Raw genomic sequence first — 14,219 nt, forward strand, 5'->3', positions numbered from 1 at the left:
CAGAAGTTTTATTTAAAAGAATATGTTGAGATATGATTCTCTTTCAGTCTATGTGTCTTATCAGCATGTTGTGAGACCTCCTTGCCCAGCGAAGTTTGTAAGAAATTGTGTGACAACGTATCCCAGTATTCAACCACTTCTTTCTTCATATCCACAATATTTTAAGTCTCTTTCGGTGATATCTTAAAGCAGTGTTTGGGTTGTTGCAGGAAGGGGACGATGTCAACATGTTGTACCTTCATCATGATGATGTAGTATGGTTTATTCGGAAGCTCACAAGAGTCGCCTCCCATATTGAGTACATTACTACAAAATGTAACACATATTATCAGATTCTATTAACAGTATAAGGAAACACAGATTTTCTCAAAACGTTCTGGGAAAATTGTACATTGCACCGGTGAAGATCAGGGTTGTATTTGGTCTCCAGCAGCACAAGCTTGATCGGGTGGCCTGGCTCGCTGAGGTCGTATCCCAACTGCGTAGATCGACGCACATGCTGTTAATCACATGATTATCTGGCCATGGTTCGTTTATTCACAGACCGTCTCCAAGCTGGAATACTGTCTAGTGTGACATTAAACAATGATTTCCACTGTATTACAAAGGGTGTTTTGGAAAGGAAATTTCAAGAAGACTAGAGTTCTTTTTCTAAATTGTAAAAACTAAACCCCAGTGTGTTTCAGTTCAATTAACAGAGATTCAGATACAAACACCAGAAAGTAACACGTCTTAGCTAGTTGCTGGAACACATTTCATAGGACAAAGTTGATGAAAACATCACCAGTTATAACTGCCAATTATAATGGTTGCACCCGACGCCCACACGATCTTCATAAGAAAATATCAGCTCATGCAAGAGAAATGGAAAGGCCATATTGTGTTGACACATTACTGCATCATATCGACAATCAACTTATCATTTCTCTTGGATGTCTCCCGTGTGGACCCGGGACAGAATGTGTCCACAGCACCCCATTGCTTGTCGTAAGAGGCGACTAAATTGGGCAACCTGTTTGCCGTGGGTTGCGTCCCGTGTCGGTGGAGGACGGGATACGGGTGGTTGAGGGCAGATGGGCTTTAAACTGCGTTCCATTTGCCCAACACACCACTTTGGCCCTGACTTCTCCTAGACGGGTGGTAGAATCGGCCCGATTCTATCAATCGGCTGGTCACGCCAAGCCCTGTGTATGGACTTAAGTTTTTGTCAATACACTAATCTTTTGGGAAAATGTGTTACTTTTGGTCTTGGCAGAATTGTTCTCTAAACATGTTTATGATTTTGATGTATGATGTTTTGCACTTTGCCTAGAGTCTTTTGCCAGAAGGCGGTGGCTCATGGGCCAATCTGGTAGATGTGTTATTAATAACTCTTCTGCTGGAGTATATCATCCGAGTATCCTTGGTGCTGCAAGTTGGAGACCCACTTGTTTTTAGCATTGTCCTTGTGATACTCCGTGGTGGGTGGGGAGCTCGAATGACGAACCATTGGAAATTAACCATGGCTTATGAAAACCCTCCTAAAAAAACCAAACGACAACTAGACACTGATCCAATTGATACTGATCAAAGACTGCCCACGTCAATTGAATACTGGCCACGATTTCTTGTAAATGAAACTGTTGACAAGACTCCATTAAAGTTGAACCCTTTTTCCATATCCAAGGGTATACAGGGCCTTGCAGGTGATGTCAAGAATATTAGACGTTTGCGTTCCGGTACTTTGTTGGTTGAATGTGGGAAAAGGCAACAAGCAACAAACCTTATGAACACAGAATTGTTTGTCGGCGTTCCAGTCACGGTTACGGCTCATTGAACACTGAATACGAGCAAGGGAATCATCAGAGATCGTGACCGATTGTTTGCGGATATGACAGAGCTTGACATCATCTCTGAGATGAAAGATCACGGTGTACTCAATGTTAAACGTTTCACAATCCGGAAGAATGATGTTGTAACTAACACCAATACTTACCTGTTCTCCTTTTCCTCACCAACTGCTCCAAAATCTCTTAAAGCAGGTTATTGTAACATCAATGTGGACATGTACATTCCAAACCCTTTGCGGTGTTTTAAATGTCAAAAGTTCGGTCATGGCGTCAATACTTGCACATTGTCTGTTGTATGTGCTCACTGTGGCGAAAAGACACATACAACAGAAGATTGTGACAGTAATGTTAAAAAATGTACAAACTGTGCGGGAGACCACTCCTCCTACTCTAAACGTTGTCCTGTTTGGAAACATCAAATGGAGATAAATAGGATAAAATTCACTCAAAACGTTAGTTTTGCGGAAGCTAAAAAGCTAGTTCAAAGCTCAGAACATAAGGAAAGCTATGCGTCTATCACCAGAACATCGTCAGAAACAGTAACCGCTAAAACAACAACGTCATCTGTATGCTGTCAGACAAACCTGACCTGGGTTAAAACGGAATCTCCTCTGATATTCTCACCTGCAATATCGACCCAAACAACAGAATCAGTTCCTAGTACATCTCAAAGCCAATGTGAAACATCCTCTGATCTTAACGCATCATCTCAGCCTACAAAGTCTAAACAACTCTCTAAAGGCAAAGGTACAAAGCCAGATTCTTTGAAAAAACTTAGTGGTAGAGCACCCAAAGGGTCAGACAATAAAATCAATTTATACAACAAATATGGATCCCTTGAGGACATGGACGTGACTGAAAACGTCCGCTCCAGGGCACACAGCTTGTCGCCCGCCAAAAAGGTACGGGGAAGATCCCCAATAAATCCTCCCAAACGATAGATTATCATAATCCTATTATACAATGGAACTGTAGGGGACTAAGGAATAATTTCCATGAATTACAACTTTTAATCCAAGATTTAGCACCCTCAGCGTTTTGTCTGCAGGAGACATATTTGAAAGAGACAGATGTTCTTAACCTACGTTCGTTCAGTGCATACCATTGTTTTTCGCCTAAGGGTGACAGGGCCACTGGAGGGTCTTCCATTCTAGATAAACAGAACGTTATCCATAGCCCAGTTACACTTACTACTAATCTTCAGGCTGTTGCAGTGCGACTAACTTTGCACGTTGCGTTTACATTATGTTCTCTGTATGTTTCTCCGTCTTCAACGTTTCACAAACTCGATCTTCAAGCTCTATATGATCAACTCCCAAAGCCCTGCATTATTATGGGAGATTTAAATGGACACAACCCACTCTGGGGTAGTGCAACAATAAATGGTAAAGGTAAAGTACTGGAGGAATTTTGTTCAGATAATGATTTATGTATTTATAATGATGGCTCCAATACATATTTACATCCTGGTACAGGAACTTATTCTGCTCTCGACTTGTCAGTCACAAATTCAGAACTACTAAATGAATTCGAATGGTCAGTCCACGATGACCTCTGTGGAAGTGACCATTTTCCTACTATACTAAAATCTGTAACTCCATCTGATGTTCCTCCATCATCAAGGCGGAATTTTAAAAAGGCTAACTGGGCTTTATATGAAACACTGTGTGCTGAAAAACTTAAACCTGAACTTTTTATTGACGTTCCCGATGTTATTAAATGCTTTTCTGATGAACTGAACTCCATAGCTGATGAATGTATACCAAAGTCCTCTGCAGTTCCACATATACGGAAACCATGGTTCAGTGATGAATGCAAACAAGCTAGGAAGGCAAGGAAAAAAGCAGAACATTATTTCCGTCGCCATCCTATGGTTCATAATTTAAATAAATTTAAAATTTTAAATGCTAAAGCACGGCGTACTTTTAAACAGAACAAACGCCTATCTTGGCAAAATTATGTATCCAAAATAAATTCTCGGACACCCATGTCCAAGGTATGGAACATGGTCCAGAAAATTAAGGGTAAAGGTACTAAATCTAGTGTCCATCATCTTAGACATGGAAACCAATTGCTTACTGATAAATCAGATATTGCTAATAAACTGGGTGAAACCCTCGCTAAACACTCTTCCTCTTCTAATTATGTACCTAAATTCCAAACGTATCAAAGACAACAAGAAAAAAGAAGTATTAATTTCAACTCAGATAATGGGGAAGATTATAATGAAACATTTTCTATTCATGAACTCCATTCTGCTCTTCATCAAGCTCATGACACTGCTACTGGAGCTGATAACATCCATTATCAGCTCCTGAAGCACTTACCAGAGTCCTGTTTAGAGGCACTCTTATCTATTTTTGACGATATTTGGACTTCAGGTAAATTTCCGTCTTCATGGCGTGACGCTATAGTAGTACCAATACCTAAACCTGGACGTGATCATACTGATCCGTCTAATTATCGACCTATTTCACTGACTAGCTGTGTTTGCAAGACCATGGAACGCATGATAAATAATCGACTTGTTTGGTACTTGGAAACTAATAACCTTATCACTGATATACAGTGTGGTTTCCGTAAAAATAGAAGTACTGTCGATCACCTAGTGCGTTTGGAATCATTCGTTAAAACGCACTGATTAAAAAACAACACGCTGTGTCTATCTTTTTTGATTTAGAAACAGCATATGACACAACATGGAAACATGGTATTTTAGGAGACTTACATGACTTCGGTTTGCGAGGTCGTTTGCCGCAATTCATAGCCAACTTTTTAAATGATAGACAATTTCAGGTCCGCGTGGGTTCTACCCTGTCTGATCATTACAATCAGAATCAGGGTGTTCCACAAGGCAGTATTTTATCTGTCGCACTTTTTAGTATAAAGATAAATAGTTTATCGAAAGTTTTAAATGATTCTATTGATGGTTCGTTATTTGTGGATGATTTTAATATTTCTTGTCGTGGTAAAAATATGAATACCATAGAGCGGCAGTTGCAGTTGTGCTTAAACAAAGTGGATAAATGGTGTCTTGAAAACGGCTTTAAATTTTCTAAATCCAAAACTAATTGCATACATTTTTGTCGTAAATATAAACCACATAAAGACCCTGAACTATCTCTAGATGGCACTCCCATTAAAGTTGTCAAGGAGGCCAAGTTCTTGGGATTAATTTTTGACTCACACCTAACGTTTCTGCCTCATATTAAATCTCTGAAAACTAAATGCCTGAAAGCACTTGATTTGTTGAAAGTGGTATCAAATTCTAAATGGGGAGGTGATCAAGCTACCCTCCTCCATCTATATCGATCACTTGTCCGTTCTAAACTTGATTATGGCTCCATCGTATATGGTGGAGCCTGCAACAGGAACTTACAATTATTAGATTCTGTTCATCATCAAGGTCTAAGACTTTGTCTTGGGTCCTTTAGAACCTCTCCTGTTGACAGTCTGTATGTTGAAGCCGATGAACCATCTCTTACACAACGCTGTATAAAATTATCTTTACAATATATAACAAAGCTATACTCTAACGAATCTAACCCTGCATATAACTGTGTTTTCAATCCTCTCTACGAGGACTTGTACAACAAAAAGTCTTCTCTTGTTCCACCTCTCGGGCACAGAATTAAACCCTTTCTTTCTTCGGCTGGTATTGAGCTGGAAAACATAGCTCCTTCCCGTCTTCTTTCTTCTCCTCCTTGGCAGATGGTTAGGCCACAAGTCGACCTAACATTAACTACATTTTAAAAAATCAGAAACTAATGAATTACAATACAAACAAGAATATCATCAACTGAAACATAAATATAGCAATTATAAATCCTTATTTACAGATGGGTCCACGGACGGTGGCGCAGTGGCTTGTGCCACTGTCATTGGATCCAGAACAATATCTTCCAGATTACCAGATGATAGTTCTATTTTTACAGCAGAAGCTAACGCCATATTAACAGCTCTTAAATATATTCAAAGACATCCTAAACATAAACAGTACATAATCTATTCAGACTCTCTTTCTTGCCTTCAGGCTATTAAACACCTAGCATGTAAACATCCACTTTTAATAGAAATTATTGAACTTTATAACTATCTTGCGACTGGCCAATACGACATCGTCTTCTGTTGGTTACCAAGCCATGTTGGAATCTCTGGTAACACTTTGGCTGACCTTGCTGCTAAGGCAGCGCTCAACAAATCTGTGACACCACTTCATATTCCCTATACTGATTATAAAGCTACAATTAGATCTTACATCCGTGATCTGATGCAGAAGAAGTGGGACACCCAAGTAGGTATAAATAAATTACATGCAATAAAACCATATGTTGGTTACACCTACTTGGGTTGTCGGTCCAGATTTGAAGAGGTCATACTACGACGATGTCGTATTGGCCACACTAGGTATACGCATGAATATCTTTTGAAAGGTGAGGCTCCTCCGTTCTGCATCCCTTGTGATGAAATCATCACGGTCAAGCATGTCTTACTTGACTGTGTTGAATATTCCATCACAAGGGACAATTATTTTAAATCAAGAACTATGAAGGACCTTTTTAGTAACGTACGTTCTCATATGATTATTGCATTTTTAAAAGAATTGAATATACTGACTGACATGTAAATAAATAAGTATTTTATGATTGGAAGTTCAATTAGCAGCTAAGATTGTTAGTGGCTGTATCCTCGAAGGGGGTTGAAGTACCGTAAAATTATTGTCCTCCTGAGAGGGTACGTAAGTCCCAAAACGGTTTAAGTCAGATTGAATCTTCCATTTTTTTAATCGTAGAATATGTGTCATTTTAATTTGTGGCTAATCTTGCATACAGTCGCCAACAGCTGAGGGGATGGTGTAAATCCAGCCAGGGATCATGCAGGTAGCAGAGGTACTGTAAGTCCCCATGGTCCCTGGTATGGTGATCTACCCTTTGTTGTTGGCGATCTATAGCCTGTTTTTATATTGTACTGTTCAAATAGTGATACTATCATTTTTTTTAAGTTTCCACGCTAGTTTTAATACTAACTGTGATAATCTAGTGGTTTTACTGTCCTACGTAGACAGGTTCTTCATAATATCCATATGTATTCTTTTTTGTCATATATGTTCTCGTCACGATATGGCTGCGATATTGCCGATGTGACGTTAAATATTAACTCACTCACTCACTCACTCACTCTTGGATGTCGACCATGAAGGTTGTGCACACCAGTGAACACATCGGTTAGAATTGACCTTGAGCCAACAATTTGTACGGAGACGCAAGTAATCTGACCCCCAAGGCTTGGTGACTTGCTTAATGATAAACACCGAGAAGGCGCGGAGGCTGAGCGGGTTCATCCTCGATAAGTCCAGGGTACAGTTCCGAAAAGTCTCCACTATACCCTGGACGCATCTACGGGTCGGCCCGATAATTTTATTACCTCCCTTTGCTGGCTCCGCATTCTCACAGTAGCCAATCAGCAAGGCATCCGTTATAACCGAACTTGCCAGTGTCAACAAAGGTTTGCTCGCCGTGCGACTCACAATTTGAGGAAATCATACAGGCAAATTTATAGGTCCGAAACCTTTTTAGAAACATGTGCAAGAAATCCATCTACCCCTTTCAGAGAACCTCTGCATGGTTTGTTTGCCAAGTTTAATCGGTTAGAGAATTTGAAAAGCGAAAGTGAGTTGTGATTGGTTCGCTCAACTTCCCAGCGTAGACACCTGATTGGATAAAAAGCCAGCCAAGGGAGGTAATAAAATTATCGGGCCGACCCGCAAATGCGTCCAGGGTATAGTGGAGACTTTTCGGAACGTATACCCTGAAGATATCGAGGATGGAGCGGGTTACGCAGCAGACTTTGTGTGCTGGCGAGTAGGTACCTGACTCTGAAGGGTGTGGGTTCGAATCCAGGGTGGGACTCATCCAACTATAATTACTAGAATCTGTGCTAGGAAAGTGATATCCCAAATATGACATACAGTCAAATCCCGGTGAGTCGAACGCCGGCGTCTCGAATATTATGCATAAGTCGAAGTACCTGTCGATCCCGATCATTCCTTGTTATAGTCATCAATTGATTTCCGGTTACACGAATCATACTACACGATGAAATATCAGCTCCAGTGTATATCACATGGTGCAGAAGTTCTGCTTGTGGAGGATCCGTTCACATACGGATTGACGCTGAAAACTGCATCCATATTTAAACCATTCCAGGTAATCGCTATGCATCAAGACACATGATCCAGAACAGGGTACCAGTTTGTATAACATACAGATGTGCCGTTCTGCCACTGAAACGACCCGCCCACCTTCCGTAGACCTAACCACATTCCAGTTCCTGTGGAAATATAAATAATTAAAGCATTATTTGTTGACGGGAGTGACCTGGGGTAGGTTGTGGCCTTTGAGATAGTGAGTATATGGGTTGTGGGCTTGTGGGAGCGAGTAGGCATGGATTGTGGACTTGAGGGAGTGAGTTGAAATGGTTTGTAGGAGTGAGTAGGGATGGATTGTGGACTTGTGGGAGTGAGTTGAAATGGTTTGTGGGAGTGAGTAGGCATGGGTTGGGGGATTGAATGAGGGTGGGTTGTGTGCATGTGGAAGTGAGTAGGGATGGGTTGTGGGCTTGTGGGGGGGTCAGTACATTGGTTGTGTGAGCTGAAACTGCTATAATAATATTATTGTGGTGATGAAACCTATTTGGAGCGCAAATTGAGTTAGATTTTATTGTTTGCTGGGATTTTTTCACAGCAACAGTTTGTAAACATTCGTGAAAGTGAAAACATTTTTCTTGTCGTGTAAGTGTTTGTGGTAGCTGCAACATATATATACCGCGGCCTCGTTGTTTCGCGGTACTTAGCATAGCCTATTTCATCATGAAATCCGATTAACATGACTTTTAACCAACACATTGGTGAAGAAAATATTATTTTAACTTTTAGAGTGTTTCAGCGAGAGCCATTAGACGAACGAAGCCGGTTAATATTTACTATAGGAGACTCCATCGTATCGCGGTAAACACTAAAACTCGGATTGCCACCGCGATGGTTGAGCGGGCTAGGTGGCTGACTTTGTGTGCTGGCGATTAGGTGCCTGACTGAGGGTGCGGGTTCGAATCCCGGATGGGACTCAACCAAAAAAGTACTAGTACTTTACTGAGAAAGTGAAATCCCAAATATGACATATGTTGCATTTGATCACTTTCTGGATGGCTTCGTGCAATCATAACCGAGGGGATATAATTTCCTATAGCATTTCCTCCTTCATTGATGTTTACTGTAGAGGACCTTGGTGACGTTACAGAATGTAGCATGACATACGATCTTGGGTGGTGCGTGTTCAGTTGTCACACCTGTTTTATACAAGTTAAAGACAAGTTTCAGGCGTCATGACGGTGGCCAGACCTCTTTAGAGACATATTGAGCTCGCCACATTGAGAGGTTTTGAGGTTTCACCAATTTCAAGTCAGGAAACCATAAACCAGTTGTCACTCAAAGGTTTGTTAGTTGGTGTTTTTTTTACCTTGAGTGACTGCGAAGTCTGCAGCAAGATATTGTACATTAAGTTAGGTGTACCCATAGCCTATAGAAGACATGTACTTAACATGTTCAACTAACTGTTTCTCCTCTTCATTGGAGAGAAGGGTATCTCCACCCGGCTTTGCACCAACTGGAACAATACCCCTTGTCCTGTCCCGGATAGTTGTCTCCGGAACACCATACTGGCGCGCAGCGCGATAAACTGACATCCCAGTCTGGATGGCAGCAAATGCTTGTTGCAAACTAACAGGATCATAGTGTCGTCTTGCCTTAGCAGGAAAATTGAGTTTTCTTTTAGCTTTGCCAAAATGTGAAAAGGTGAAACTTGCGTTTGTATTTCAGATAAAAGTGTAAAGTCTACTAACAAAGTCTGGTGTATGGCGATGAAAGGGTAAAGTATTATTTTACCAGCAAGGATGACAAGCGTTAGGACAAGTCGATCCTCCATTGCGCTATAGATGTTGAAGAGACGTCCTCCTTCGGGCTCGCACTCTGTGGTCGCGACATTATAGAGTCGTATTTTTGCGTTCAGTCTGAAACACTTGGACGATGGTTTATGATATATCCATAGGCTTGGACAGTCGCCTGAAACACCGATAAGTATTATGTTATAACGCTTACACGTTATTATTGATGTCACATAACAGTATCAGTTCCTCGAGCGTTATGACGTTAACAACCAATAACAGGTATTAATGGTGCACCTTATGACTGTTATTATCACATCGTGTTGAAACTATTTTGTGTCTGACTCGCGTTTTTACAAATTTCATCTGCTAGTTTTCATGTGTTTGGATAGTCAGCATTACGTCAAGCCAAAACCACACTATTTGTTTTCAGTTTGGCGGTTGGTGCCACATGGCATTCTGACAATGGGCTGGACTTTGTCTGTTGATGTTTTGCATCCTAACATCAGCTTTCACGTTACTCGTGGATGTAGATGAATTGTTACGCCCTTACTAAAGGTAGGTTTACTGACATACTTACTCCTGTTGAAACTCCCAACATGAGACACCGCTTGTCTCGCAACGAGATTTGCCACTGTTTCGTCGAACCAAAGATCACTTTGGCAGCACAGCTCAAGGATGCTATCATAGAACACGGATGCGCAACTCCGATTGTAGAAGCAGATGTCAACGCAGTGAGAACGTGACAATGAGACTTCAGGGTCAAGGTCAGAAGGCAGAAGATTGCGAAACAAGGCTGTGACTGACAGTGTAGTTTCCATGGCAGCCTGTGAGATGTAAGACTATGACGTTACGTGAGCAAGTCAGTTAACATTTTACATCGTTCTGGCAATGTTACAGCCATGTAAAAAACAAACAGTTATTAAAATTAAGATACAGATATAAACAAACGATTCAGTGTTATTAGTCATAACCAAGTCATAGACAAAAATAACCAGGGCTTGAACTTCCTCTTCTTGGGATTATGGACACTTACTTCCTGCAAGATCTCGCAGCAGGACTTAAGTCATTGCACTGGCCACCAGTGGCGATAGGTTGTGGTGCTAGCCAACAATGAAAAAGGACACAAAGCAATCAATGTTTCAAGCGGCCGTCACACGACATCTAAAGTTTGACAACACATGTTGAAATTTTAAAAGTTGTCATACCCGCACTTTCACACGTCAAACACATGTTGTCAGACTTTCTTGTCATGGAGACAAACCATGGATGACAGCTGAAATATGAAAACTAATTCGTAACCGTAATCGCAAACGTGACCTTGCCAAACGACGTTATTCTTCAACTAACTGGGAACTGTTTAGAAGTTTAAGAAATAAAGTGGCATAAGCTATAAGGAAATCAAAAGAAATATATTTTTTTCTAAAATGGGCAACACTATCAATGAAAACTGTGATAGTAAAACATGGTAGTGTTTTATGAATACTTATGGTAGAAAAAAGGAAAATCTATATCATTTCCACCCATATCGCATGATAATGTAATTTACGATGATCCAGAATCAATAGAAAATATTTTAAATAAGTTCTTTGTCAGTCAGTCCACTGCTCCAGATCCAGACCGCCCCACTCCCAACCCCACCCCCACCCCCCTCCCAGGTATAATAAAACAAAGTACATTAGATTGTATTGAACTATCACTGTGCGATATTTAAGACATGTTACTCTCCGTAAACAATGGGAAAGCCCTGAAGGAATTTGAATTGGCCCTGAAGGACTTTCTCAAACTAAGTGCTAATTTCTTAAATTATTTCAGAGATAATAATATCATTAGTACAAAGCAATCCGGATTTATTCCGGGCGATTCCACAACTTATCAGTTGATGGATTTGTACAATTCTTTTGCAGGTGTTTTAGATACAGGTAAAGAGGTAAGAGCAGTGTTCTGTGACATAAGCAAAGCGTTTGATAAAGTATGGCATAGAGGGCTTTTAAATAAATTACGGTCATTTTGGAATTACTATTGAATTGACAGAATGGCCAAGTAGTTATCTAAATGACGGAGTTCAGAAGGTACTTATAAATGGATATAACACTGAATTAATTCCTGTGTTGGCAGGGGTTCCTTAGGTTTCACTTTTAGGACCTCTATTATTCTTAACACACATTAATGACCTTATGGATAATATTGATTGTAACATATGTCTTCTTGCTGACGACATGGGACAGCAAACAGTATAAATGACGACTTACAAAGAATATCAGTGTGGGCAAATGAATGGCAAGTGAATTTCAATCCTGAAAAACGGAAACAATTCAATTTACCAGAAAACGGTCTAAGGCCAGTTATTTATGCAAGAGATGAAGTTGTAAAACCTAAACACTTAGGTCTTATATTTAAAAAGGATGAAATTAATAGTATTGTAGACAGAGTTACTCCAATGATAAATTGCTTGAGACGTTTAAAGTACCATTTATTACGTAGATGACTTCTGATTATGTATCATCCCTTTATATTACCGCTCTTTGATCATTGTAGTCATGTTTGGGATATTTCACTGCTGCTCAGAATACCGATCTAGAACAATTACAACATATGTCTTTTTGGGTAGAGTCCATTTCGGGATTCGAACCTGCACCCTCAGAGTCAGGCACCTAATCGCCAGGACACAAATGTGGAAGTCGCGGTGGCTGAGCGGGCTAGGCGGCTAACTTGAAGGTTATTTCAAATCCTTTGAGGTGCTATACCTCCCAAAATTATGGTCATGGGTCAAAGTCTTACCACAGTCCGACTGTATGTAACAGATGTGCCGGAAAGTGTGAAGACAGTAATCTTTGTGATAAAATTATCCCTGTGTCAAGTGTTCTGGGAACCATTCATCTTCTTCCAAACTGTGTCCTACTTGGAAGCTTCAACATAAAATTTCACAACTAGAGCATCAACATAACATATCATTTGTAGAAGCGACAAATCAACGTATTCTAACGCAGTTGCTGCATCTCTTCAGACCTCCAAGCCAAAACCCATTTCATATAATTCTGTAAGTTGCTAGACAGACTACACGTAGGCAAGGACTGCTCCGACCTGACTATCTACTGATATCCAGTCAAGGCCTTCACAAGTGACCTGCAGTTCACAAACCAGAGACTCATCCAAAGATGTTCTTCAATCACAGACATCAACTGAGATAGAAACATCTCAGAAACGGTCAAGTAACCCAGAACTAACTATTCAACCAGGTTCAAAACACAAACCAAAACTAAACAGTGACACTTTCAAAAAGATTCAAAGAACCCCAAAAGGAGCGAATAATCATATCCAAGTGTTTTTCTGCCATGGCAGGACTCATAGTTCGTCGCCATTAAGGAAGGTGAGGGGTAGATCTCCTGTTTATCCTCCGAAGAGGTGATGTCCTCGCCTATAATACAATGGAACTGTTGAGGACTTCGAAATAATTTAGACAATTTACAGTTATTAATCCAAGATTTTAAACCGCCGGTTCCCTCCATACAACAAACCAACCTGAAACAGACATTTACATACCCTTTCGCGTCAAAAGTTTTCGACATAGCATAAGAATGTGTTACATATCTATTTATAATTTGAAACCAGTAGTATGATGCGTATAATTGTGTACATACAATGGAGTGCGCCCACACTCTCCCAAACAGCTGCATTTGAAGTTCTGTAACTAGTAGGTGTTTTATAGCGCATTTCTGATGTAGACCTACCTCGGTGCCCTATTTCTTTTGCAATGGATCTCTGGTGTAGAATCTAATGGCATGTTTGATCACTGACCCCACTCACACCAGAATTGGTATCAATAATGAAAGTGCATCCTTGTCACCTGTGATGATATGCCTCAGTACACCACCAGCGTCAACAAACCAGACACAACGACACTTGTGAATACAAACATCACAAGCATCCTTGAAAGTATTAAGGGTTAATGTCTTCATAACGTAGGAGGGATAGAACCGCGTGGGATGCATGAAGGGACGTGAGGGAACCATCGATTTTATTACCAAAACCTTTCCACGAAATGAATGAGAAATTATCAGTGCCCCAGACTGTTTGTATTCGTGGAGATCCTCAATAGAGCAATACATTTGTAGGTGTTTGGGTGTCTAATATAATACAGAGTTACCCGTCCCTGATAGGGGTAGACAGGCTTGCGTGGCTGTGGGAAAAGAAATTCCCTATCTAAATGCCCTGTTGGGTTCAACGATTTGGAGAGAAGCATGGGAAACGATTTAAACATCTGGCGTAGCAGAATTGGATGTTTCAGAATGCCAAGAGGATGCAAACAAATAGAACATATAAGCCCTTACACAGGCGAGACAGGATGGACACCGGCGATGGACTTCACGTACAGGCTCTACGCCGTGTACTTAACCCTGACTGCTATAGCTTTCTTAAGCCAAAGCTTGCATATGCAGAGTGGAAACTTTG

At 40.6% G+C, this 14,219-nt stretch overlaps 1 protein-coding gene across 1 annotated transcript; it reads right to left on the reverse strand.

Annotated features, from left to right (window-relative positions):
* Window positions 1-7,948: 7,948 nt before the first annotated feature.
* Window positions 7,949-10,588, reverse strand: LOC137290958 (snaclec coagulation factor IX-binding protein subunit A-like). The gene is given in 4 exon segments (XM_067822185.1): window positions 7,949-8,073; window positions 8,076-8,159; window positions 9,769-9,945; window positions 10,348-10,588. Coding segments are annotated over 4 exon segments (627 nt in total).
* Window positions 10,589-14,219: the final 3,631 nt, after the last annotated feature.

Source organism: Haliotis asinina, chromosome 7 (assembly GCF_037392515.1).
Source record: "Haliotis asinina isolate JCU_RB_2024 chromosome 7, JCU_Hal_asi_v2, whole genome shotgun sequence".
Taxonomy (NCBI): domain Eukaryota; kingdom Metazoa; phylum Mollusca; class Gastropoda; order Lepetellida; family Haliotidae; genus Haliotis; species Haliotis asinina.